Source organism: Heteronotia binoei, chromosome 11, assembly GCF_032191835.1.
Source record: "Heteronotia binoei isolate CCM8104 ecotype False Entrance Well chromosome 11, APGP_CSIRO_Hbin_v1, whole genome shotgun sequence".
Classification (NCBI taxonomy): Eukaryota; Metazoa; Chordata; class Lepidosauria; order Squamata; family Gekkonidae; genus Heteronotia; species Heteronotia binoei.
The window spans coordinates 49,774,745-49,801,345 of NC_083233.1; the positions used below are offsets into that span (position 1 = coordinate 49,774,745).

General features: G+C 40.2%; 1 protein-coding gene across 2 annotated transcripts in view; it reads right to left on the bottom strand.

The window, feature by feature from the left end:
* The window catches only part of SPECC1L (sperm antigen with calponin homology and coiled-coil domains 1 like), a 71,956-nt gene that overhangs the window by 39,881 nt on the left and 5,474 nt on the right, over positions 1 to 26,601 (bottom strand). The window contains exons 1-6 of one of the 2 annotated variants that reach the window (XM_060249590.1): positions 21,718 to 21,842; positions 20,760 to 20,826; positions 16,208 to 16,361; positions 12,928 to 14,561; positions 11,105 to 11,312; positions 152 to 225 (exon numbers count right to left, since the gene is read on the bottom strand). In XM_060249590.1, the coding sequence (XP_060105573.1) occupies positions 152 to 225; positions 11,105 to 11,312; positions 12,928 to 14,561; positions 16,208 to 16,331 (2,040 nt within the window). In that variant the 5' untranslated portion in view covers positions 16,332 to 16,361; positions 20,760 to 20,826; positions 21,718 to 21,842. Of the gene's footprint in view, positions 1 to 151; positions 226 to 11,104; positions 11,313 to 12,927; positions 14,562 to 16,207; positions 16,362 to 20,759; positions 20,827 to 21,717; positions 21,905 to 26,601 lie in introns of those variants that run through there. The other variant, XM_060249589.1, reaches the window with a different exon arrangement.

A 26,601-nucleotide genomic window follows, 5' to 3' on the forward strand; every position in this document is an offset into this window, starting at 1 on the left:
GGAGCATGGGGCACATGCCAGACTGGGGAACAGTGCTGAGAAGGTGGCACGTCAAACAGCCACATGTGGCTCCTCAGTCACTCAATTATACTACATATTACTATAGCCACTCCCCTTGCCCAAACAATGCATATGAAATTGTTTTACCTACCCTGAGCCGTCTGTGCAGAGTTTTGATCTCTCTTTCCATGTCGTGCTTTTGGTCTTGAAGCTTTTTTACAGTATCTGGAAAAACAAAACCAAGCCATTTTCATATGCCTCCACAGACACAATAACTGGAAGTACTTTTAAAAAGAGGTACTAACAAGGCAGCACTTAGTTCCTAATGGACAATTCGTTAAAGCCTAAAGAAAATACTGATGGCATTCAACAGAATGATCTCAGTTTCCCCTCCATCACAACCAAAACAGACAAACCATTATATTAAAAAATCAAGCATGAGCTTTGTATATATGAGGGGGCAATATCAACAAAGATATTTTCCTGCCCGAAAACTGATTTGGTATCCCTGAAGCATTTCTTAGTTTTATCTCTCCTGACCCCAAGAAACTTTCTTTCACTGATAAATGTAACAAAAATCAAGTATTTTCACTCTAGCTACCACAGTGCATACAGTGCAAGTTATACCAAAGAAAAATATTATTCAGCTGAGGATGTCTTATATTGAATTCAGGTCAGTTTCCAAACACAGGCAGTAAAATCATCACATGAAAGATGCCACTGTAGTTCTTTCACCTGCTATATAAAATGAATGGAATTTGGATTGTTTCATTTGTTCACTGTTCGAAGAACAGCATGGTTTATCCATTTGTTTATGCCTCTAATATAGAAAAAGGTAGCTGATGAATAAATATGTATCATGCCTTCCTTTTTCAAAAGAACAACCCAAGGCAGTTAGCAAGGAATATCAGACAGTAAGCCTACTCCCTGGTAAGGGAAAGGAATTTGCTGTACAACTTTCTACACAGTGTCTAGCTACTGTAGTGGAAGGTAACAGTTTGACCAGCAGACAACTGAAACGAGCCTCACTCAACTGCTATGCTGCAGAATGACTGGATGCTGGTTAAGCAGCAGGTGTAACCAATAAAACAAAACCACTGTATCTAAAATTAAATTGATTGGCCCTTGTATGGATGACAAAAGCCACAAAAATCAGGCCAACAGGCCACTCACAGACAGAATACAGGGAACTCTACAAGTATTCCTTCTAAGCTGTGGAGTTCAATATTCTGCTTTGTGAGCTACTGGCATTAAAGTTGTGAGCTACTGCATAAATTAGTTTATTTTGGGGCCATTTTTCCTGAGCTAAGACAAAATGTGTGAGCCAGAGGCTAAAAAACTCTGAGCTAGCTTACACTAACTCAGCTTAGAGGGAATACCAGCTCTGCATACACTGTGGACTTCCTAAGGAGAGCCAGTTTGGTGTAGTGGTTAAGTGTGCAGACTCTTATCTGGGAGAACCGGGTTTGATTCCCCACTCCTCCACTTGCACCTGCTAGCATGGCCTTGGGTCAGCCATAGCTCTGGCAGAGGTTGTCCTTGAAAGGGCAGCTGCTGTGAGAGCCCTCTCCAGCCCCACCCACCTCACAGGGTGTCTTTTCTGGGGGAGGAAGGTAAAGGAGATTGTGAGCCGCTCTGAGACTCTTTGGAGTGGAGGGCGGGATATAAATCCAATATCATCATCATCTTCTTCTAAGTGTGCAGAATAGAAGGGGCAAGACCCAAATAAGGACACAATGATTTATGGAGGAAGAGAATCCCAGTGCTCTCCCCTCAATTCCTTATAGACTACTTATCTAATAGCGAATAGCTGGTTATATTAGGATAACAAAAGTGGAACAAACAGAATATCCTAGATAAGCATACTTGAGACACTTGCTAGATGTGTAAAGATATGACTTAGTAAATTATCTAAGAGGAAAAAAATCTTTTAAAATGGCATGAGGACCAAATATGATTCCATAAAGGACAGAATGATGAGAGCAGCCCAGTGACAGCTAAAAGCAAGGAGAGGGAGGAGAAAAAGAAACAAGATTATTCAAGTCCATGAGAGGAGAGGCTAGAGAGAGGAGAATGTCCAAATCATTCTCCCTTCCAAAACTTTTATGTGGGTCTTAACTTGTACAGGCTACATTTCTCAGAAATTCTACCCTTTCTTGGGTATTAGGAGTAAATGATTTCTAAATCCAGAAGATACAGCCTGTACTGGAAACATAAACCATGATAAATTATGCAGTTTAATTCAGGGTCATAATATGTCATTAATGGTTTCTGAAACACATTCTGAATGTGCTGGCAGAGCTTCCTTCAAACAAAAGCTGCATTTGATCAGCACTAATTGGAAGCTATTCTAATAATTCTTATAATCATCAGGGTTTGTAGAATCTTTCGGGATCAAGTGCCGTGTTCTACTGGAGAAAGTTTTCCTTCCAGACGTTTCGTTCTCAGCTGCGGAGAACATCCTCAGTGGCGTTGCAGCCGGAGCAGGCACTCAGACCTTCTTGGCTGCTGTGCATTGAGCAGCCAATGCACAGCAGCCAAGAAGGTCTGAGCGCCTTCTCCGGCTGCAATGCCACTGAGGATGTTCTCCGCAGCTGAGAACGAAACGTCTGGAAGGAAAACTTTCTCCAGTAGAACACGGCACTTGATCCCGAAAGATTCTACAAACCCTAATGATGTTACCAGCTGTGAAAACCTGAAATCTTTGATTCTTATAATCCATAATTTCTGTAATCTAATTCCAGGAATATATATATTTTTAGTTGGTCCTGATTTTCTTTCAGGAAATGGACCAAGAAGGAATTGAAAAATACACCAGAAACAACTTCAGTTTGCTATTTCCCAATTCTTTTTAAAAACTGCTTCACTAGGTCCTTGGAGCTGAACAAAGTTATAATGCTTAGCGCCTAGCATTATTCATTATGCTCTCAATGTGTACAGAACATTTTATTGCACATATAAAAACATTATGTACAAAAGTGCAATTAATAATCTGTATGATTAATTACTACATATGACCCAGACCTAATATTTATGCAAGTATATTGTAGATTTAAAAGACCCACATCTAATCACAAAGACAAAAGACTCTTATTTAAGGTATGTCTGACAGATGGTAGAGGGGATATGTTTAAGATTGCCATTATGATAGTTTAGCAGTTAAGGAGAACACAAATACCCATCTTCAAAATCCAACTCTGCCATCTAGTGAGCTTTTTTGTTATTTTTTATAAAGCTAGTTCAGGTGACAGTCTCCCCAACCTTGGCCTGGTAAAGCTTCCAAAAGATCAAAAGAATGGGTATTTTCCTAGTATTAGTTTGTATCCAATGATGCATCTATGGAGTGCTGATTTCCCTATATTGCTCTCCATTACTGCAGCACCTCTGACCCTACAAGGGTAATTTCTAGGATTGTAGAACCTGTGTAGAAGATTGGCTGTCCACATCTGGGGGTTGCAGTACAGGCCAATGGTAAGATTTCCCCCTTCTTCCCTCTTGCACCAGCATACCTCTGCTGGTGGAAGTAAAAGAGGCAATTTTACCCCTTCCACCTTCTCACTGTAGTTCCCAAACCCACACAGCTCTCCCTTCATATAAAGGAATCCTTCTGGGAGTAAGAAGGGGCTACAGGAGTAGATACAAGTTGTCATTAGTAAGACCATTCCACACACTGAAGCCAACATTTAAAAAGACTGGGCAGTGGCCTTTATAACAGGATGGCAGGAGGAAACTGAGCAAACATTCACTGGACACGGGTTCACAACAGGAATTCATGAATTCCAGACCCTGAAGGATTTATAGATAAGAGCCAGCATGTTGAACTAGGAATAGACAGATATCCAATGCAACAGTCTTCAAATAAACGTTAGAAGTGCATGGGGGCTTGCTCCTGATATCAAGTGAGCTTCTATATTTTACACCGATTGAGGTTTCTGAATCAGCTAAATAAAGTTGGAAAAAAGGCTTTTTTGCCACAACACTGATATGTTTTTCTTCCAGAGGAGCAAACTGTAGCAAAGTCCCTAAACTCTGACACAGATAAACTGACCCCATTGTGGGGAGGCACATATCACTATCCAGTACATCAGCTTTTTCAACCATCACCTTTGTTATCTAAATTCACTGTCAGCTTGTTGTCCCTCAGCTATGACAACAGAAAGATACTAGCCTAGAGCTGAAACACCTACTGCTGGAGGCTTAGGTAAAGAGATGTAGCTAGACAGAACCCTGTGGTACACCACAGACTAAACCCCAAACTGCTGGTTTCAGTACTTCTGCAACTCTCTAAACAGTCTGAAAAGACTTAAACCAGTCTAATGCCCTTCTCTAATTCACAGTCCAACTTTCAGGAGTCTAAAACTGAATGGTCAGCTATACTGAGGGCTGATGAGAGATCCAGCAGAATCAGTAAGGAAACGTGCCTCTAAATGTACAAATTGAGACTATTCACCAGAGCAACCAAGGCAGTGTCTGTTTGAAAGCCAGCCTAAACCAAGGTCAGGTAAGACATTCTGGAAGCACTGGAGATGCTTTGCCGCCATTTACTCCCCAGGAAAGAGATTTGAGACAGTCCTGTAATCAGCTGCAACTCTTTTATCAGGAGAGGGCTTCTTTTACAGAGGACAAATGACAGCTTCTTTCAGTGATCTCAAAGTCCCTTTCAAATAGAATTCTAGCTCTGCCACCTTGTTTCTCTAAGATTTTAGTAGGTAGGATAGTCAAGATTCAAAGCCATATGTATTGGACCTTCCCAACATCCTGGACTTTGTCACCACTGTCCAAGGATATCAAACTATCTATAAAAAGGTACCAGAGAATGCTTCAGACACCTTTACTATTGCATTTGGATTTTTTGGATTTATATCCCACCCTATATGCTGAATCTCAGAGCAGTCACAATCTCCTTTACCTTCCCTCCCCCACAACAGGCACCCTGTGAGGCAGGTGGGGCTAAGAGAGCTCTTACAGCAGCTGTCCTTTCAAGGACAACTCCTCCGAAAGCTGTGGCTGACCCAAGGCCATTCCAGCAGGTGCAAGTGGAGGAGTAGGGAATCAAACTCGGTTCTTCCAGATAAGAGTCCATGCACTTAACCACTACACCAAACTGGCTCTCTATCTAACCTGTTCCCAAACTGGCACCCATGTTGTAGTACCGTGTTGTACTGTGTTGTAGTGATACAGTTCAGCTGACACAATGGTAGTGAAGAAATATTGTTTCTTTGCTATCTCTACTATGTCATTGATCTTTCATGGCACTTTACAGCATGTTTTGTCATGTTTGACTATCCCTGTCAATGATGTTTCAGATGTCTTCTGACCCTCTTCAGTACTCCTAACCTCATACTGAACCACAGAGTTGGATTTCTCCCTGAGGGTGGAAGAGGATGCCAAGAAATAGCATCATCTATTGCCTCAAAGAAGTTATATTATACACTCTTACTAAGGCTAAATCTAGACCAAAATGGTTTCCTAAAGCCTGTCCCTAGGAGGAACAACTGGATATGGAAAGAATGAGTTAAGTCTGGAAATTCTGTGTTCCTCCTTCCTAAGATGAGGGGACATTGATTTATTATTTCACTGAGACTCAACTACTACATCAAGACTCTCCAGGAAATTTCTTGTCAATGAAAAAGGAAGAGACAAGGTTTGATCTGAAGGTAGCATCAACTGTCCAGAACCTGAGACCTTGTACCTAGTGGTCACAGCGATGTCCCTGACTCTGCTATGAATTGTAAAGAATCCAAGGCTTCATTTGCCTTCAAGGCTGGCAATTAAAAAAAATTATGCATCCCTTCCCTAATTCATTTTGGCTCATAAAAAATCTCCTCTAATAGCTGACATGCTGATGATACAGAAGCTCTGGCAAAAATAGAGGTGGCAATCAGTGCTCTAACACATGATTGCTTCAGGGGATTTAGGTAGAATGAACTGCTTTTCTATACTCATTGTCCTTGAAGAAGTCCTTGCCATCACTGGGGACTGCTGCCCCAGAAATTAACGAGGCAAGTGGAGCAGAATCCAGTGGAGCCTGTACGAGAGCTAAGACAGTCCTGGTATGAGATAATTTTAGCTGCTGCAGTATATGTTTTACCAGAAAAGGGAGAAGAAGACCATTCCTCTTTCATCTTGTATCTTCCCATGGGGAAAAGACATAATTGGAAATATCAGGCTTGGCTACCTTGGAACTGCAGCTCTCCCCTACTGGAGCATAAGAGTACAATGGGTTTTATTTATTCAAGGGCTTGGAGGCTGTGGCTGGGTGGTAGAAACAGAGTTGGCTGGAATTAAATCCATCAAAGATGGAGGTTCTGTACCACGGCCAAGGGGAATGGGTCTGGAGATCCAGCCCTTGATGGGGCACTGTTAATACCATTGGCAACAGTGAAGAGCTTGGGCATGAGTTTGGATGCCTCATCATCTATGGAGGCCCAAATCACAAATGTAGCCAGATCTGCATTCTTCCATCTTCACCAGACCAGGCAACTGGATCCCTATCTCTCTACCCTTGACCTAGCCCCAGTGCTCCATGCAATGGTCACCTCATGGCTGGATTACTGTAATTTGCTCTATGCAGGGCTACCCTTGAGACTGATCTGGAAACTTTAGCTGGTCGAAAATGCAGCGGCACATGTTCTTACAGGAACACCATTGACAGCACACATACAACAGGTGCTTCGCCAGCTGCACTGGTTTCCAGTTGAATACTGGATCAAGTTCAAGGTTTTGGTTTTAATCTTCAAAGCCCTATGCAGTTTGGAGACCAACATACTTTCAGGACTGTCTTTCCCGATATGTACTCCAAAGAGCATTACATTTTATGGATCAAGATCAGATGTTCACTCAGCCTCAACTAGAGCCACAGCCTTCTTGGCTCTGGCGCCGGTCCGGTGGAACACTCTCCCTACTGAGATCCAGGCCCTGCAAAATGAAGGTGTTCTGCAAGGTCTACGGTTGAAGCGGGAGAGATCTATTTATATTGGCTTCCCTCATTGCTGACTTGCCTCATGAATGTTGCTTGTTTGTCTACTTTATCTTGCCTGCCTTGCAATTGTGTGTCTTGTTCTGTTCAATCTGCATTGTCTTTCATCTGTCCATTCCATCAATATCAGTCACCATCCATCTGCATGCACATGGCGAGCCTATGTGAGAGCAGATCAAGATGCACTGAGTTATGCCTTGTCTCCAATTCAGACACCTGCTGATTTGTAGTTTCAGCAGTGGCTGATTTTGGCTCCTGCACTGGACATGCCTGTCATGCTTCAACCTTTTGGTTTCAAGGCACCTTGTGAGAAGCAGTACTAGCAATGGACATTTAGGGTTTCCATACTGTGATTCTTCCATTCTATACCTTCCAGGAAAGGAGAAGGCCTCCCCTGACTTTTTGGTTAAGCTCTGAGAGGAGTTTAGGAGAAGGAGCCTTTCATCAGTTGGCTTCCAACATCTACAAATGTCTTTTCTACTAAGTGCATCTGCCGAGGAGAAAGCTAGGCTTACTTCATGCCTAATGAAATACGACCTTCCAAACCACCATACTAACTTTTGGTCTCTTTTTCTTTTATAGAAAGAGAAACAAAAAGAAAGAAACATAAAGAACAGTGAGCCCCCAAAGGATTTAAAAAACCCATATACTAAGCTATGTGAACAAACTTGCATAGCTAGTTTCCCTTCTCTTTGTATCACAGAACAAGAAATAATACTGAGCATTTATACAGAGCTTTAATTTATCAGTATGAAAAATAACAAAAACAACTTGATTAAAGAGATCATAAATGGTGTTTCTCTGCTCCATTTCACCTTAACAACTACATGAGGGAGATTAGAAGATAAGAAGAGCCCTACTGGATCAGACCAATAGTTCATCTAGTCCAGCATCCTATCTCACATAGCGGCCAACCAGTTCCTCTGGACAGCCAACAACAGGGCACAAAGGCTGAGGCCTTCCCCTGATGTTGCCTCCTGGCTCTAGGATTCAGAGGATTAGTGCCTCTGAATGTGGAGGGTCCCCTCAGTCACCATGGCTAGTAAACATTGATAGCCTTATCCTCCATGAATCTATCTAATTCCTTTGTAAAGCTGTTTATTCCTGTGGCCATCTCTACATCCTCTGGCAGTAAATTCCACATTTTAATTACTCTCTGTGTAAAGGCGTATTTCCTTTTGTCCATCCTGAACATACTGCCCATCAGCTTCATCGGATGCCCTAGAGTTCCAGTATTTTGGGAGGAAAAGAAACATTTCTCTTTGCCAACATTTCTCTTTGCCAACATTTCTCTTTGTCAACATTTCTCTTTCTACCTCATACATAATTTTATAAACTTTTATCATGTCCCCCCTTAATTGTCCCTTTTCTAAACTGAAAAGTCCCAGATGTTTCAGACTTTCCTCATAGGAAAGGTGCTCCAGCCCCACAATCATCCTTTGTACTTTTTTTCAGCTCTGCAATGTCCTTTTTGAAATATAGTGGTTCAAAGTAACTTGGTGATCTTCCTGGCTGAGTTTTCTCAATCCTAGCCTTGCACGTTGGCTATGTCAGTTCAAGGCATGTTGCATCTATTGTTTTCTTGTAATAACTCAGCAAATTCTTTAGTGTGATTATCTTTTATTATGCAAGACAGTAGGATGAAGCTGAGTCAGACAGGTTTGCCTAAAGTCATTTTGATCAGACTCAAGCCAGGGGCTCCATGACTTTTAGTTTGCCTTAGTCTAAAATGCCAATCAACTGTCTAGACAATATTTTTTGCCTCTCAAATTTCAAATATTTGCTAAACTTCATAAAAGGTATTGTATTTTATATTTACTATAACTTCTCACATAGCAGTTATACTTCCTAGCAACCACAAGGTGTCATTCTCCACTCTTTTTGAGTCCAGTGGCACCTTTAAGATCATCAAAGTTTTATTCTGAATATAAGGTTGCCTGTGCACACACACTTCTTCAGATACATTGAGATAGAAGTAATCAACCAATTGGTGACTTCTGTTTCAATGTATCTGAAGAAGTGCACATGCAGACAGAAGCTTATACCTAGAATAAAACTTTTATGGTCTTAAAGGTACCACTGGACTGTGACTTTGTTCTGCTGCTTCAGACCAACATGGCTATCCATCTGAACCTACAGGACACAGCCATGCAGCCACTAAAAATAACCTTCACCTTCAAATAGGATTTATATACCATATTTCAAATTACTAACTGTATTTGTCTCTACTTCAATTAAAGCAGCAGTTGATCTGCAATTAAAGCAGCAGCTGATTGGAAACAGGTGTAAACTGTGGGGCATTGGCCATCAAGGCCACTTGAAGTCCTGGTGAGCCAATGGACTGGGAGTTCCTCTCTTGCTGCCACAAGCCAGCAGCACTGTTTCATGAGAGGCAGGCAGCTTACTCTTCTCTCCTCGCTTGGGGTGTGTTTTTGTGTATGTGCTTTTCAATGGCTGTTTTTGCCTTCTATTCTTGCCCTGGGTCTAAAGCCCTACTGATGCATTTTCATAGGGCAAGGCAAACATCCACATAAATCTGTTTATTTTTGCATTAACATTACCATAAGTGTAATGTGAGATGAAGCTGTCACCACCACTGCCATCTGCTTACTGAACTGGCCTATTCCATCCTCCTTGCCATTTGTTCCATCCCTCCCACTGCAAACTGGCCCAGACCAGTTTTTTCAGATGCTCATAGGACTCATATGAACTGAACTGACATTTTTAATGTTAGTGAGTAGACTCAGAGAGATACCGCCATCTCATTGTTTTAAAAAAATGTATGTTGTTTACACTGAGAATTTTATGTTTGTATTGTTATATTGTACTATATGCCTATAACCAATGTTCCCTCTAAGTTGTGGAATCTTGTGAACAAATATTCTACTTTGTGAGTTAGTGGCATTAAAGTTGTAAGCTACTGCATACATTAGTGTGCTCAGAGGCCATTTTTTCCTGAGCTAAGACAAAAATGTGTGAGCCAGAGGCTAAAAAACAGGAATGGTGAGCTAGCTCACACTAACTCAGCTTAGAGGGAACACTACCTATAACCCACCCTAAGCCTGCCTTGGTGGGATGGACAGGACAGAACTCCCATTAATTAATTAAATAAATATATATATATATATATATATATATATATATATATATATATATATATATTTGTTGCCTTTATCCATTCTGCTAGATACAAAGGTTAATGGTGTGACAAGCAAATAATCACACAGAGCTATAAAATAAAGACTGACAACTAGTCTACAGATCTATTACAGATAGGACTTTGCTTCAGTTCCTCAAAGACTTTTTAAATCTTACAGTTCACACATAATTCTCACTTAATAGCCTATGCTTGAATGTAAAACTATGCTTGGTGATGAGCCTTAAAATTAACTGAAATAATCTTCAATTACTCCCTCTCTCCTGGAACAGCAAGTTATGGCCAATATTTAAAGATCCCCCCAGTTACATATGCATGGAGGGTTTCCTGTTTTCCTGGAGCTGCATCAAATAATGCTTTGCCGCATCCTCCTATTTCAGGCATGGCTTTTTAGGAATACGGCAGACTATGTTGGATGGCCTGAAAAGGCAACATGCTTGCATTTTTGAAACACTGAGATCCTTTAGATCCCAATCTTCAACCTGTAAGAAATAAGGCTGCTTACCTCCATACAACAGATCAGTTAACTGTCCTTTCACAAAGAAAAGAGACAAGATGGTTAAAAAGGAGGACTAATTTAAAAGCTGATTTCATAAAAATATAAAGGGCAGGTACTGTTGTGCAAAAGTGACTTTCTATGACTTAAGTAAAATCAACAATATCCCCTCCCCCCAAAAAAGGGGATCTTCAAAGCATGAGCCCACAAACCATTTTTAAGGGCCAGCATTTTAAGAAAAAAGTCAATTTTGCAAAAAGAAACTGAGTCACCCTCAGTAAAGATTTTAGTAGAAAAGTAGGCTACAAGTTTTTGATATAAATATGTTAATGGCATGGATATAAAGCTTTATTTACCATTAGTGTGCAAGAATTTTCTCTACCATGCAGAGTATGTTAATGCTTTCTTCCTATGCCACAGCAACTTAGAAGAATACATCTAACAACCTACATAAGAAAGATGCACTACTTACTCTCCAAGTCTGATATAATGAGATTGTCATGGAGTTTCACAGCTCGATGCTGCTCTACTTCATCTTCCAATTCAAATATGGTTTCCTTCATGTCACTCCTTTCTGTTTCTTTTTCTTCCAGCTCTGTCCGAAGCTTTTCTAAAGTCATATTCAGATCCTGAATTTGCTTCTTAGCTTCTTCTTGGAAAGCTCTATATTCATCTTCTATCTAGATTTTTTTAAATTACACATTTTACTTCTATAATCACAACTTCCAAATATTGCTCTACATGCCATAAAAATCTAATCTGTCATACTGAAATATTAACATTACATAATCATATTTAATGGCATCATCCTTATATCCAACTTCATTATTAGGCTATTAATAAAATCTCCATAATATGTACAAAAGCATGGCTTTCATGCAATTATAGTTATATGGTCATAGCTGCAAACTTTATTACACAAAGTATTACAGCAGCTGAATTAATGATAAGTTAGTATCTACTAATATGAAGATTTTTAATGATTATTTATCTGGTAACTATTTGACAATGGTATATAAATAAAATAAGTATGCACCTGCCTTTTTCAAATCAGACCATCTAGCCCAAAACTATCTACTCTGACAGATGGGCTTCTGAAAGTTTAAAGAAAAGATCTGACCAAGCCAGACTGCTTAAGATCCTTTTTACCTGGAGCTCCTGGGGATTGAATCTGGGAACATCTGCATGCAAAACACATGCTCTGTCACTGGACCTTCCTCTAATTTGTACAACATGATATAAGCAGCAAAGCGATTCACTCAAAAATATATTGATAACAGAACTGATGACCTTCCTCTAGTGCAAGGGTATCAAACATTCAGTATGGGGGCCAAATTAGGCCCCCAGAGGGTTCCTATTAGGCCCCCAAGCAATTTGCTATCATCTGCTTCCTTCTCCCTCTCTCTTGCTCTGCAAAGCTTGCTCAACTGCACAGGAGCTACAGAACAAAACCTCTATTTTCTCCACTGGGAAATTGTCAATGGGGAAATAAAAATGTTCATGACAATTACACAAACCCCATCCTTTACCAAAACTAATAGATCCTACACCAAATACTTTATGGAAAAAGTAATTTTTGAAAAGGAATCTCAAAACAAGAAGCAGTTTCACCAAGGCATTCTTGGAGGGAGTTCCAGGAATTAGTGGTGGTATTGCTTGAGGTATGAGTTCTTTGGGTAGCTGAGGGAGGTGGAGTGAAGGTCCTGGTTAGGGATGGATGGGTGTGTGGGTGCTAGATCATCAAGGCCTCTGAAGGCAATGGGTGAAGAGTTCATATGAGACTGCCATTCAGTACAGGGATATAAAGAATAGTATTATATTGTCAAGAGGGACAAAGAAAGGTTAATGGTTTTGACAACTGAGTACTAGATGGAGGAGAGGAAATCAAAGTGGGACAATGAAAGACAAGAAAGGAGAAAGTTGCAGTAATCAGGGTAAGAGATGAACAGAGACTTCAATGAGGGACAGAGAAGAGAGGCAATATTTTTGACAGGTTGCAAAAACAGAAGTAATGCCACTTGCATCAGACTCATGGCAATGAAAGAAAAAAAAAAGTCACAGATAAACCATTACTTTGTGTAGATTGTTGTGCCATCACTTCCTAATAGACAAAAAGTTGTAATCTTTAGCTAAAAACAATCCTCACAATGTCCACAAAAGCAGCTACGCAATTAACACAAAGTTCTAAGCCAGTTGCTTGTATCCCTTTCTTTCTACTTCCTCCCCCATAAAACACTCCAAAAGTCATGCAAAAAGAATTTTCCCTTGTTTAATGTCATTTCTAAAAAATGTTACCTTCGCAATGGTGTCCTGTAGGCGATTGGCATCATTGCGTGTATGAGCTAACTCCTCTTGTAGGCTGCTGGCTAATGTTTCTGCTTTTTCCTTGTCAAGCCTGACACTTGCTAGTAAGTCCTGTATATCTGATTTGTCACCAGAATTGTGTATGGAATATAGTTCAGCTACTTTCTGTTTTTCATGCTCCAACTGAGCTTTCAGTCTGTTCATCTCAATCTGATCACTAGCTACTGTGGCTTTGTACTCATCCAAGGTGGCTGCTAGAGTGTTTTTGCTCTTCTGTTCTGACTCAATAATCCGTTCCATGTGGTGATTCCGTTCCTTCAGCGCTCCTATCATCTCCTGGGCTTCCTTGTTATCTTGTTCTGCCATTTTGAGAGTGTTGCTCAGATGTTGCTGGACACCAAGGAGCTGCTCTCTTTCAAAACGTGCATTCTCTGCAAGGTCCATGTAACGTTGCTCTAGTTCCATATAGCGCCCACTTTTCATGTCTTCATCAATAACATAAGAAATATGATGTTCATCTAAAAGTGATCGGAAATATTCCATCTGTCGACTAAAGTGTTCCAACTTATCACTCTGTTGGCACAAAGATTCCATAAGAATAACCTTTTCTTCTCCAAGCCTTTCATTCTCACTGTTCAATTCTTGAGTAATTTGCTGCAAATCTGCAAGTTCCTGAAGAGTTGCTTGAAGTTCTTCAGCTGTGCTATGCTGGTTCTCTTCCATCTGATGTATCCGTTCTGTCAAACAAGCCACCGACACTTCACTGGCATTGCCACTGCTCCCCTTTCTTGATCTTTCTATGCTTGGCACACCCTCAGACTCTGAAGACGATGGAGCATCTAAGGCATCATCACTTGAAGTGAGTGGCTGATAAACTTCACTACACTCACTGTCCAAATTATCCATGGAGTTACTATGTTGATTGTCCATTAAAGTATTCTCATCCTGACTCAAAAGATCTTCTACTGAACCAGGAGCAGAACCTTCCACTGAAGATGTAAGGGTGCCCCCACCATCACTGTGGTTTCCTGCTGCAATTTCTTGGCTCAAAGACTGGTAGCTAAATAGTTTTTCAGTGTTATCTAGCCTTTGCTCCAAAGAAAATCCTAAAGCGTTTAACCTATCCTTCAACATCCGATTTTCATTTTTCAACTGGTTGAGTTCCTCCCGGATGGCAGTGTTTTGTTCTTGCAACTGCAGTAATGTAGATTCTACATCAGTCGGCTGGTGGACAATGATGGTTTCTTTTTCTTCAGATTTTTCATCTCCCTCATACTGATCTTCATTAAGGCCTAGTTGAGCACGCATTTCTCTGAGCTCATTCCTCAGGTGTAAGATCTCTACATCTTTCGTTTTGGCTAATGTTAGAAGATCTTTCACTTTTGCTTCCAAAACAGCTTTGTCATTGATCTGATTGTCTGATTTAGACTTGCTCATTCGAACATCAGAGTCTGGGTTAGTACGACTACGGGAGCGCTTTGCGAGGACTGTGTCATTGCTTGTCTGTCCTGTTGGGGGTAGTTTTTTACTTTGAGTCAGCCGGGAACGGTCACGAATTCTTTCCCGAGAAGAGTTAGAGTCCTTATTTCCAGCCGAAGTACTACGCTTAGCTGCAGAACTTGTACCTGTATATTTAAAAGGTTAGAAAAACAATTAAACTGGCAAGCTTTGAGAGAACTTGTGGCCAAGGTCATACAATTCCACACAAAGCAATTTGTTTTCCAGAATTATGCTGCACATTCTAGCCCATGTAGCTGGAAATCAAATATCATCTTATTTTAAATGGAATGTTAGAATTGTCATTTTGAAGTTAGTGCAATGTTTTAATCTTGATTTGAATAGATAAGCATATAACTTTGCCATTTCTAGCAGTTATAAAGGCATACTATTCCATCTTTAAAAACCCCCCAAAACAACCTGATGTCTCTAAAGGGTGGAAGAGTAATAACATGCAGTCTGTCAGGTATTGCTTTTAGATATTCCTTCAAGCCATGTAAGGAAGACTGAGGTTTGCCACAGGCTCATATGCTGCTTCCATCCACTTTAGTTTCTTTTCAAAGCTGAGCACCATTTTGTCATAACATCCACACTGGCATCGTATAATTAGCACTTGCTCTCAGAATCCATAGTTTAAAGTAGGTTTCTGATTCTAGTTCAGAGGACAAGCCCTAATCATAGTTGTCTCAGCCATAGTTAGTGCCAAACAGAAAATGGATAGGGAAAGGCCTGTGTACAATCCTCCAACTCAAGCTATCAAAACACCAAGCAATGATTAGAATGATCACCTAGACTGAGCTTAAAAATTTTCAGACTAACACTATACACAGACCAACACTTTCTATGGAAAACATTCATTTAAAAGCTTTAGAAGAAGAGACTGGATATATACTCCACCCTTCTCTACTTGAAGGAGTCTCAGAGCAGCTTACAATCTTTCCCCTCCTTACAACGGCCACCCAGTGAGGCAGGTGGGGCTGAGAAAGCTCTCCCAGAACTGCTCTTGAGTGGAACAGCTTTGAGAGAACTTGTGGCCAAGGTCACATCAGCAAGTGCATGTGGAGTGGAGAATCACACCTGTTCTCCCATATAAGAGTCCACGCACTTAACCATTACATCAAACTGGCTAAGGATAACACTAGACATATAGCAATGTTTTTCTGAAGTGGTTCAATCAGGATGGAACATCTAAACTTTCACATTCTTCAAAAGCAGCAAAAAACCTTTCATTCAGGCAAGTCTAACTGCTAAGTATGAAGATCTTTGCAAAAAGGCAAAGGAGATGGATCAGCTGGGAGAACTCAACATAAATCTAGGAGAGGCTTTGAACTATTGGCCAGAGGACAGGCAAATAAGGACCACTCAAGCCTGGTTCACCTTATCTCTTCCTCAAGTCTACAGGCCAGACAGAGATCACTATGGTGGTCTTAGGCTTCTTAGTAGATAAAAGTTTAGAAGTACAAATCCCAATCACCAGCCACTATTTAAGAACTCCCTCAGAGAGTTCATAAATGAGCTGCACCAAGAAGGATCTGCAAACTTTTCAGCCACATTCCCATGTGTAGTTAAGGCATATATGACTAAACCTACCAAATTAATTTGGGTTACAGCAACTAGTTGAAGGTCTGCAGTTCCCTGGCATGAAAGGGAGGTCTGAGTGCATCTTGTTAACAATACCTTCTTCCACCCTTTCACACTGCACAATTTATATTATGATGAGCAATGCCTTTACTGCTGGATCAGCAAACAAAATCTTTGAGAGCATTTTCTTTACCTGTAACGGGTTTCGGTTTGTTCTCCAAGTTGTTCATAGTGGTTCCTGCAGTAGGAGGTGCTGTGGAAGTACAAGTACTCTTCTTTCCCTTCACACCATTGCTCATAGTAATCCCACCAGCCATCCCAACTAAAAGATCTTCATTGCTTTTTGTCTGAACAAGATGACAAATATTATATTATATTTAAGTCATTAGTAGTCAAATAAATTGGCATCACTCATATGGTTAATTATTAAAAAGAAATGGTTCATTAACTACTATAAATGGTATCACATACTTTTTTATAATAAAAAAGGAACCATGTACAGACAGTACAAGTTTTATTTGCATCAACAGTATCTTGGATTGCGTTATTTTAAAAAGGATGCCATGTTTAAGATCCTATGCAGGATTACTCCTAAGCAGAAAGAGTTCTGAGTCGGCCTACGCCACAGGTACCCCTACTATCACCTGACAATATGCAAAACAATTTCTGACATAGCATCAGTTTTTGTGATTATAGTATCTCTGTTTTTGTTGCTGGATGTACCCCTATGCAAGTGATTCCTGGAAAAGCTTTTTCACTTGGGTTTGCATCTGAAGACAATCAGAACTGATTGTGTATATGAAGAACCAGACCTGGGCTCCTTCATACTATCCCAAACAGGTTAATACCAGGGATAGAGCAGTCATATTACCCCACCGAAAAATCAAGTATACAGATTCGGGCTGCTTCTGGATGTTGCATTGCTAGTGAATTTGTATAAATAGCTGCTGTGTCATCTTTTATCAAGCGCATGCTACATACAAGTGAACACTTCACTTTAACGGTAGGGTTAAAGAGTTTGCAGTCAGACACTGTCAATCCAATAAAATGGCCAAACATTTCCGGCACTGGATCAGCAATATCCAATAGCATAAAAGATGCACCCTGCCCCCAATGTTCTTGATGCTTCCACTCCCAATAATATTACAATTGTGAATAATGTCAGGGCGGCAGCAGCAGCAGTAAGGGAGAGGGGAGAGAGAGACAGCATGCTCCCCCATTGGGCTGCAGAATAACGCCTTTACACATCATTTAAACTTAAAGAGCAACTATTTTCAATTGAAAAATAATAATCCAGAGGTGAAGTCCATCATCCCTTTTCAATTGAAAATAGTTGCTCTTTAAAGGGACAGTGTGCTTTGGCTTACTGAGGAGTGTTCTTCCACTCCGCTCTTGCTGTCTAGGGGCCGGGGGGAGGGGGAGGCAAGCAGGTTGATAGAGGATTAACAACTTTAAACAGCCATTATTTTCAATGGGTAGTAGCTGAGAACGTCAGGTATACTGCTCTTTAAGGCCCTTTAAATTTTCAAGCCGCTACCTGAGAGCTGGTTACCAGCTTTCTCTCCCTCCCTCTGATCCCCTGGAGGCAAGGCTCTTTAAAACAGTAATTTTTGTTTCCTTTTCTAAGTTCAGAAATGGCATGATCATAATTTCCACTAAACTGGGAGCACTGCTCTGATACTAAAACTGAATTTTTCCTAACACAATTTTCTGGAACAACAACAATACTGATATTTACTGAAAATGGTTACCATGTCCTTCCCAACTCTCCAGTATGGCATTAAAACAATAATTTTGAAGTACACACCCCTAGCAGGGAGCAAGCAGTTATTACCCATATCTTTGTAACACCAAAGAATAATCACTGCAATATACTTGAATTAGGCACGGGGAAGAGCTGCTCCTAAGAAGCATGTGAACACTTAAAACTAGTAGAGAATGCAGTAAACCATCTCTTCCCAGAGTCTGGGAGATATGACCATAGTCAGCCTTACACCTGAAACTCTGGCATATGTAAAGGTGTTTTTACATCAACTATTTTTCAGGGAACACCTGACTTCGGGTATGCCTTGAGAAACAGAAGTCAGGATCCCATCCTTAAGAGAAGGATGGCAGGACAGGATTTTAGGAGGGCCTGTTAAGTGGTGACCCCAACTTTATGGAACCAACTTACAATTGAAGACTACCTTACCATTTACTGCAACATATTTTTCATTAAATCTAATGTTTAATGTATTCTGAATTACATGGAAATTTTATTCTAGAATTTTTAGCAGTGATTTACTGATGGCATTTCAGTCATACTTTGTTTGCATGTGTGAGTTGTATTCTATTTTAAGTGCCATGAGAAGCTTTTGAAAACTGTGTCAATACTGTCAGATGACACTGTGCCTATAAAAACATGGAAGCTTTTAATCCATTCAAACAGAAACACAATCTTCTTTCTTCCTACCGTAATTATGCAGTGCTGTCTTTATAAATGTAGCCCTTTGTAGGAAAAGATTTAGGAAAGGCTGTCTTTTATTTGCATTAGTGGCAGCTGAAAACTTCTTACCTCTTAGGAAAGAATGCATAGTATCTACTCAAAAAACTGATGGTTCACAAAGACAAAATGAAGCTAAATGCACATGCTTTGATAATTTCTGATTGTAACTTGACAAGCAAGACTGATGGCTTGTGCTAGCAAATCTAAGCTGGTTAAACCTTACTGCCAATTGTCTGCAGTGCTACCACACCTAGTATGAAGAATATGCTAAGCAGGTTAATTATAGATACACAATGTAGGTAACAACTGTGCATTACTGAGCCAAATAGGTCAAGTTGTAAAAACCATAGTATGATTCAGCTTGGAAAAATCTTCACTGAGAACATTTAATTAACATTAGTCATGCTTCAGGCTGGGGCTTTCAAATGCAAGATCTACTGAAAGAACTCAAGAACTTTCTCTCCCTATCTATACACACTTTGCCTTCTGTAACTCCTCTCCCCTCCCATCTCAAGAGCAGGGAATCCATTCTCAGAAACATGACAGATGACTGGGGGAGAAAGCAACTTTTGTGAAACAGAGAGAGAAAAGTAGAGAGAGACAATGAGGCATTTCTGGAGTGTGGGAATTGTAATTTCTTCCTTTGGTACCTGAAATTGTGAAACAAAAAAATCTATGATCTGGAGAGCCAGTTTAGTGTAGTGGTTAAGTGATCAGACTCTTATCTGGGACAACCGGGTTTGATTCTCCACTCCTCCACTTGTAGGTGCTGGAATTGCCTTGGGTCAGCCATAGCTCTCACAGGAGTTGTCCTTGAAAGGGCAGCTTTTGAAAGAGCCCTCTCAGTCCCACCCACCTCACAGGATGTTTGTTGTGGGGGAGGAAGGTAAAGGAGATTGTGAGCCGCTCTGAGACTGTTTCAGAGTGGAGTACGGAATATAATGCTGGCGTCGTCTTCTTCTTCTAATCCTGTTCTAAATAAAGCAACTGTTTATTTTCTATCTTGCAAAGAATGCTTCTAGCCCAGATTACCATTTTCACAGCCAGCCAAACAGGTTCCTCCAGGCTACAGCACACATCAGTATTTAAAAAAAAAAACAAGAACGGCTTATGATAGATAGAGCAGGCAGAACTGGATGAAAATTTATGTAAGAAGAACAGACAATAAATGAAAACTGTGTATACATCTAATGTTTTGGCCTCTCAGCTTCTTGTGTTTCACAACAGGCTTTTCTGGCTGTATTTGGATATAATGAACAACTTAAATGTCCTCAGGTTCATACATTCCCTCCCCTTGAGCACCATTTTATTCTTATTATATTTTAATCCTGCTTTTTCCTTCAAGGCATTCAGGGCAGTATAGATAGTTACCTCTCTCCAGCACCCTGTGTGGTCAATTAGACTGTAAAAGAGTGACAGGCCCAAGTGGAAATTCATAGTGGGATTTTGAATCCAGGTCTCTTGACTTGCATACACTCTAACAACTACCCTATAAGGATTATAGTTTAGAAATAACCCCAATTTATTGTGATGTCAATTTGATTTTTACCTAATGCAGTTTGATTTTTACCTATGAAACAGGATTGTAAATAATGAATTAGGCCTGATTTAGAATTCTGGTTTGTAGACAAGAAACAAGCCACAATTGTTAAAAGAATCACTTCAAATGTCACAATGATTTTTTTTTTTAGTTCTAATGTGGAAAAACTTTAACCTGAACAAGGCATGTGAAGGGAAGAAAGGACAGAAACTTGCTGCTTCACTCCTGTCACAATCGATAATATAGCCATGAACCTAATAACTGCTACACTAGGGATCAAACTTCATTCATGTTAAAAAAAGAGATAAAAATCAGTTTCTTTACAGGCATTCAAGTTCATTAAAAAGTTGTATCCCTTGAAGAAGTTTCCATTTTTGAAAGGTAGAAATATGCAGGCACTAAACTGCATAGAGATCTTTTAAAAATAGCAAACATGACAGAGAATCAAACAATTGTCAGCATCACTTACAAACACTCCTCCTGCAAGGGAACGCCTTATGTAGGTTTAATGAGTTGGCATTCCACAGCTTGCACAATATGAGAGCAAAAAGATTAATCATCTCACAATATAGATTAAAAACAAGTTCTGACCCTCCAATGAAACCATCTCAATTGCTTCTTTTAAGAAAAAAATATCCTGATTGTCAAAATTGGCTGATGGGTACCTGATGCTGTTTGACACCCAGGTACAAAAGAAAACAAGAACAAGAAAATGTATACCTGCAGCTGGCCAAGCCGCCTCAGGGATGCATCATAACCCTTCTTATGTTAGCAAGACAGCTGGAAACTGTTAAATAAGCATTACAAACATCCTAGTCAGCTAGGAAGGGTTACTAATTTTACAACATAAACTCACGTTCATGCCACACTTCTGCAGTAGACAGTTGAACATCATCTTTGCACCAATGTGCAAACTACTCTAACAAGTTTGTATGCCATGTGGTCACACTGCCAATGTCTGCAAGGACAGAGCACTGTGTTCTGAAGCCTCCTCCCCCTTCCTAACACACTGAAGTGGAAACAGTAAGAAGTAAAAGCTTACCTATCACATGCCAACTTGTACTAGATAAGACAGAAAATGGAGATGGTATTTATGAGTAGGACAAAGAATCTTCCACTATTTTATTGTTAGAGTAGGCATATTTCTACTTTTCACACAAAGTGGAAACAGCATGACACTAACAAAGTAACTCTCCAAGCACTAAAAGAACTCAAAAATGACCAACTAATAATGATTAAATTCTTCTCTGTGAGTCTCCATTTATAAGCCTTAGGTAATAGTATAGGCTCTGGGTTTTGACCCCATTCCTTCAGTTTCTAAAGCAAGAGTCAATTGTTTCAGCTAACAGTGGAGAATGGCTATCTTACAAATACTGACATGTAAATGAAAGGCCTATACAGAATGAAGCCCACAAATCCATGTGAATACCTGCAGCATGATATCCTACCTGAGTTTTAATGTAATTTTTAAAAAACTTATTGAACTACTAAGTCCTTAAAGCATTTTTTAAAAAACCCAAAACAAGCCTATTATGGCTGTATTTTTGGCTTGGGAAAAAGAAATCCTTTAGTACAAACATGTACTACAACATTTAGATGCTATGCCCCATTTCCCCCACTGTTTTGTTCTAAATTATCCAACAGCTGTGCAATTTAACTACAGAAAAAAAGGAAATACCTTCAATAATGCTGCTGACCCAGTTTTTGAAAGTTTTGCTACTACAGACACCGTGGAGCTGTTTTCAGATTTAACTTTTTCAACTGTTTGTATTTTACTTATCCCTGGGACTTTGGGTGCTGAACCAACAGTCCGGCTTGCTTTCTTCATTCTTGACTACCTGTTTGTCAGGCATTTACAAACAAGTCTGGAAAGAAAGAAATGAACAAAACATTACAAAGAACACATGATATTTCTACAGCACAGTATCCTTGGGCTCAGTGTAAATCTTTAACACAAGCTCAATTCCACAAATGCCCCAACACAATTCCAACTCTTGCATTCAAGCTTGACAAACAACATTTTGTTTCTGATTAAAAATATACATCATGGAAAAGAGCACAGAGTCTTTTCTCTAGCCATAGAAAAGCATACCTAGTTTCCTCCTTGCCCTGATCTTGGGGCATATATTTCCATGATCATGTTTCATACTACTTAAAGTATTGTGCTGCAATTGCCTGCCCATGTTAAGATCCTGTGAGAAAGTTTAACATTCAAATCATTATGAAAAACAAGGATTCTGCCAATGCCCTTGGCAAGGTAAATGCCATCCTTTTATAAGTGTATTAATCTGGGGCCAAGTTGGCACACCTAAGCTTACATCATTTCCCAACTGCACTTACAATTATTTAATGTAAATATGCAATTAACTCAGATAAACAATGTGGAATTTATTCACTAGAGTAAAATAGAAATAAGTCAAACCAAAGTTAGAGGACTAGCTTTTAGTAAAAGATAGCAAAATCTAATTGCAACTGCAAATGGAAGGAAAAAAATCTGAGGATCAACAACGAAATAAAATCACCACCACTACTCATTTTCCCTGATACAATTCCTAAATTAAGGCAATGAGAAATTATTGACAAATAATATGTTTAGGAACCTTGTGGCATCTTAGAGCTAGCAGTGGGTTGCAAGGAGGCAGCCAAGTCTCTTTTTGGACTCTGAGCGCACTGCTTCCTAGTTGCATGAAAAGCAAAACAGGGGGTGAAGTTTCTATATTCAGCCTTCCTCCTATCTTTTGGGTCCTTGGGGTCCCACTCATTCCTATAGACTGGCTTCTCTGTGAGAGGGGGGGCAGAGGCCCAGCTTGTGCAAGGAGTGTGTTCCCTGGCCAAATTAGGGTCAGAGCCAAGCCCCAGAAGTGTAAGAAGCAACAGCCATGCCCTACATGTGTTTTCTCCTGGACCTGTGATATAGCCTATATCACAGCTGAGCTTCTACAGTTGCACTCAAAGCAAAACTGAGGCTTGGGTCATTCCTGTGTGAAATGATGTAGAGGCATCAGATGCATGGTTACCTCATGTACCCACTCACATTACTAGTGGAACCTAATGGTGTAGGCTTGCTGGGAAAACATTTCTTTTTCAATGAAGTAAACAACTGATTGGCATGGACACTGTTTACCATTATCAGGACAAGTTATAACTTTATGAAATGTTGGGCCATTCATAAGGAGAACATGGCAAGACTCCAAAGTGTCACACATGCCTCATGGCTTTTCAGGGATTTCCCACTGCAGTCACAGGGCCTGAAAAGACACTACTTAAGAGACTCAATGTGGCATGGGGACCTGAAGTCAGAAAGAGAAATCAGCAGAAATCCCCCACCTGTTACACAAGATGCAGAGCAATTTGTTCACGAGGTACAGGGCTATTGCTGCTGATTCTGCATTCTGGCGGTGACCCCTGCATACCACAATTCCATGCTCTTTCTAAAGGTCATTCAACCCCCAGTAGCAACTTTTCAATACCCTATACTGGTAGGGAAAAGCAACAAAAACTCCTTCTGTGAACTTGCTTCATATGCAGTTCATATGAGCATAAGGTGGATCCAAAAGGTTACAGTAGGTTTATAAAAGTGTACAACTTCCCAAAATTTGATTAATCTTGCAAATGAATGAATGAGTAAAGCATTAAAGTATTTGATGATTGATGGGTATCTCAAAAATAGCTCCTATATAAAAAACAGAACAAAAAGGAAATGAAAAACTGAAGCAGTAGAAAAGAGCAAAAGTCCAGTAGCACCTTAAACAGACAACATTTGTGGCAGAGTATGAGCTTTTGTGGTTAACTGCTCATTTCTGGGCTTGGAGCAGAGGTCACTGGAGGGTGTAGGGGAGAGGTACTTGTAAATTTCCTGCATTGTGCAGGAGGTTGGACCAGATGATCCTGGAGGTCCTGGCTGCTAACAGACTGGCACTTTGGGCCGAATCAGAGATGCCTCTGAAATCGACCCCAAAAATCCCTCCAGATGACAACATCTGCCACCCGTCTCTATCCCATACTCACCCCGTCCTCCAGGCTCCTCAGAGCAGCTCAAAAAGCCACCACTTCCAACTCTATCTTCAAATACCATTGGATACAGTTTCACAAATGCTCATACCCTGCAACAAATTGTGTTAGTCTTTAAGAGGCTATTGGACTCTTGCTTTATTCTACTGTTAGACAGACAGACTAAACTTGAAAAACTGAAAACTGCCCAACCACAGTAATACAATACAAGGGATAAATTTGTACAAATGAAAGCAAGACATTATGTTTTCTGTAGAGTATTAGTATAGAGGCTTTAGTGTTCACACTAAAGAGTTGTTCACACTAAAGCCTGTACATACTAGCATTTTTATACAAAAGAAAGATCATGTTTAGTGAATGCCATCAGCTTCCTGCCATGTAAACACATGATACAAAATCCCAATACACATACTTTTGTCCATCACAAGCTGGCAAAAGCCATGTCCCCTCAACACCCACGACAACATAATTTGTGTGTCCTTACATACACTGCTGTGTTGTGCTTGAGGGGTAATGTATATGGCAGTTTTGGTGGCTTATTCTACAGCACTAGATCTTATTTGGGCAAAAGAGCTTACTAACTGGCACACCATTATCTGAAAACCTATAGATTCTGATTATAACTTTGAATCTGAGACAGTAGCTTTTAGTGTACTGCAACTTTTGTCAAGTAATCTGTTTTGAAGGCTTCAACTGAGAGAGTAAAATGAGAGCTTCAGCCTTAAGTCTAGCTATCAGTCCTATTACATGGTTCAAAAATTGAAAAGTAAAGGTCAAACCTACAATAAAACATAAAAAGCACCACAAGTCATATTGCAACCAGTGACACTCTAATGCAGTACCCGTGGCCACTATGGTGTCCACTGACATCTATCTCTCCTGGTGCCCAAATGTTTTCAGAAAGTGAATGGGGCTAGGTAAGGACTTTGCCCAGCAAGGTTTCTGATTGACCACTGGCAATTTGATTGGCTATGCAGATGTTTTTTTAAAAAAATGTTCCATTGACAGCAGCTGTAACCACAGCACGATGATCTTCACTCCATGACTACAGGTAAGCTGTGGCAACTATTCTGTGACTGGCTCTGTCTCCTGCGGCAGACATTTTGTGACTGTGCCCAACACACTGTACCATTATTCCAAAGTGCCCACAGGCTCAAACAGGTTCAGAACCTTTACTCCAGGGTGTATTTGATTTAAATTACTAGCCAGTAATGCTAGATTTAAATCATCGTTTTCTACGTAAAAACTCATTTCTGCTGGTATAATCTTAAGTGTTTGCATTTTGCGCACATTCCTGCCTTACCCATAGGTAAAACTTTCTTAAAATATTCCCAAACCGGGTCTCTTTTACTGTCTGCTGTCATTATGGGTTTTCTCCTCCAGGGAGAGAATAATATGATAAATCTCAGATTATACACACAAAGATCCTGTGGTGTATTCTGCTCAAAAGATTTCACTTTCATGTTTACTGCTTACCCCTCCCTCCACATAGTTAGCTCCTTGTGCAGATCTATTCCACTTCAAATAATTCCACTCCAAACAATCTTCTATTCATTAAACTTCCTGAAACTTGGAACTTAAGAGGCAAGGAGTTGATTCTGTGTAAATGAATTTGCAGAAGAATAATGGGATTAAGGTATTTCTCTCAACTCTGTATGCTCATAACATTTTTGCTGTGAAGAAGAGGCATGTTATCTCTGCAGACACAAATCCAGAGTTTTGTAAACTGCAAAACCAAGCATCTGTGATAATATCTTCTAGACAGAAAAACTGCCCAAAATAATATAACAGAAACCTCGAGGAGGGAGGGATGGCATTGTGATTTTATGCAATTCATTTACCAAGAAATTTAAGCATTGCATGAATATACAGTCTCATGCTACATAATTAAAAACTAATCCACATCTCATCATGAATAACTTTTGGACTAAATGGAACTAAAATGGAACACTATGGCTGCTAACAGACTGGCACTTTGGGCCGAATCAGAGATGCCTCTGAAATCAACCCAAAACCCCCCTCCAGATGACAACATCTGCCACCTGTCCCTGTCCCATACTCACCCCATCCTCCAGGCTCCTCAGAGCAGCTCAAAAAGCTACCACTTTCAAAGTGGTAGCAAACATTTGAGCTGACTGCCAATCACCTCCTCAGTGTCTGGATGGGGAAGAGCGCAAATGAGGCAACTTGGCTGTGTGTAGGTGCCAAGTCACTTCTGCCTTAAAAAAAACAACAGCCAGAGTGCTTGAGTGCTTGACCCGTTGGAGAAAAAAGAGGAGTCCGGCTTTTGAGGTGCCTCCCTGTCTGGAGGTAGCTGGTTGCGTTGCAGATGTAATGGGGCCACCTCGCTGGGGAGTGTGTGGAGGCTTCAGGATTGCTCTTTTTGAGCTGACCCGATTTGGGATGCCTCCCAACCATCCCCAAATGCCCATATGTTAGCAGCCTACCTTTGGATAGATTTTTCTTCAAAAAGCATTCTATTAAAAATCCAAGTTATATTTAAAAATCTGACTTTTTTTATATTTCACTGATTTTTATCTACCCTGTTCTG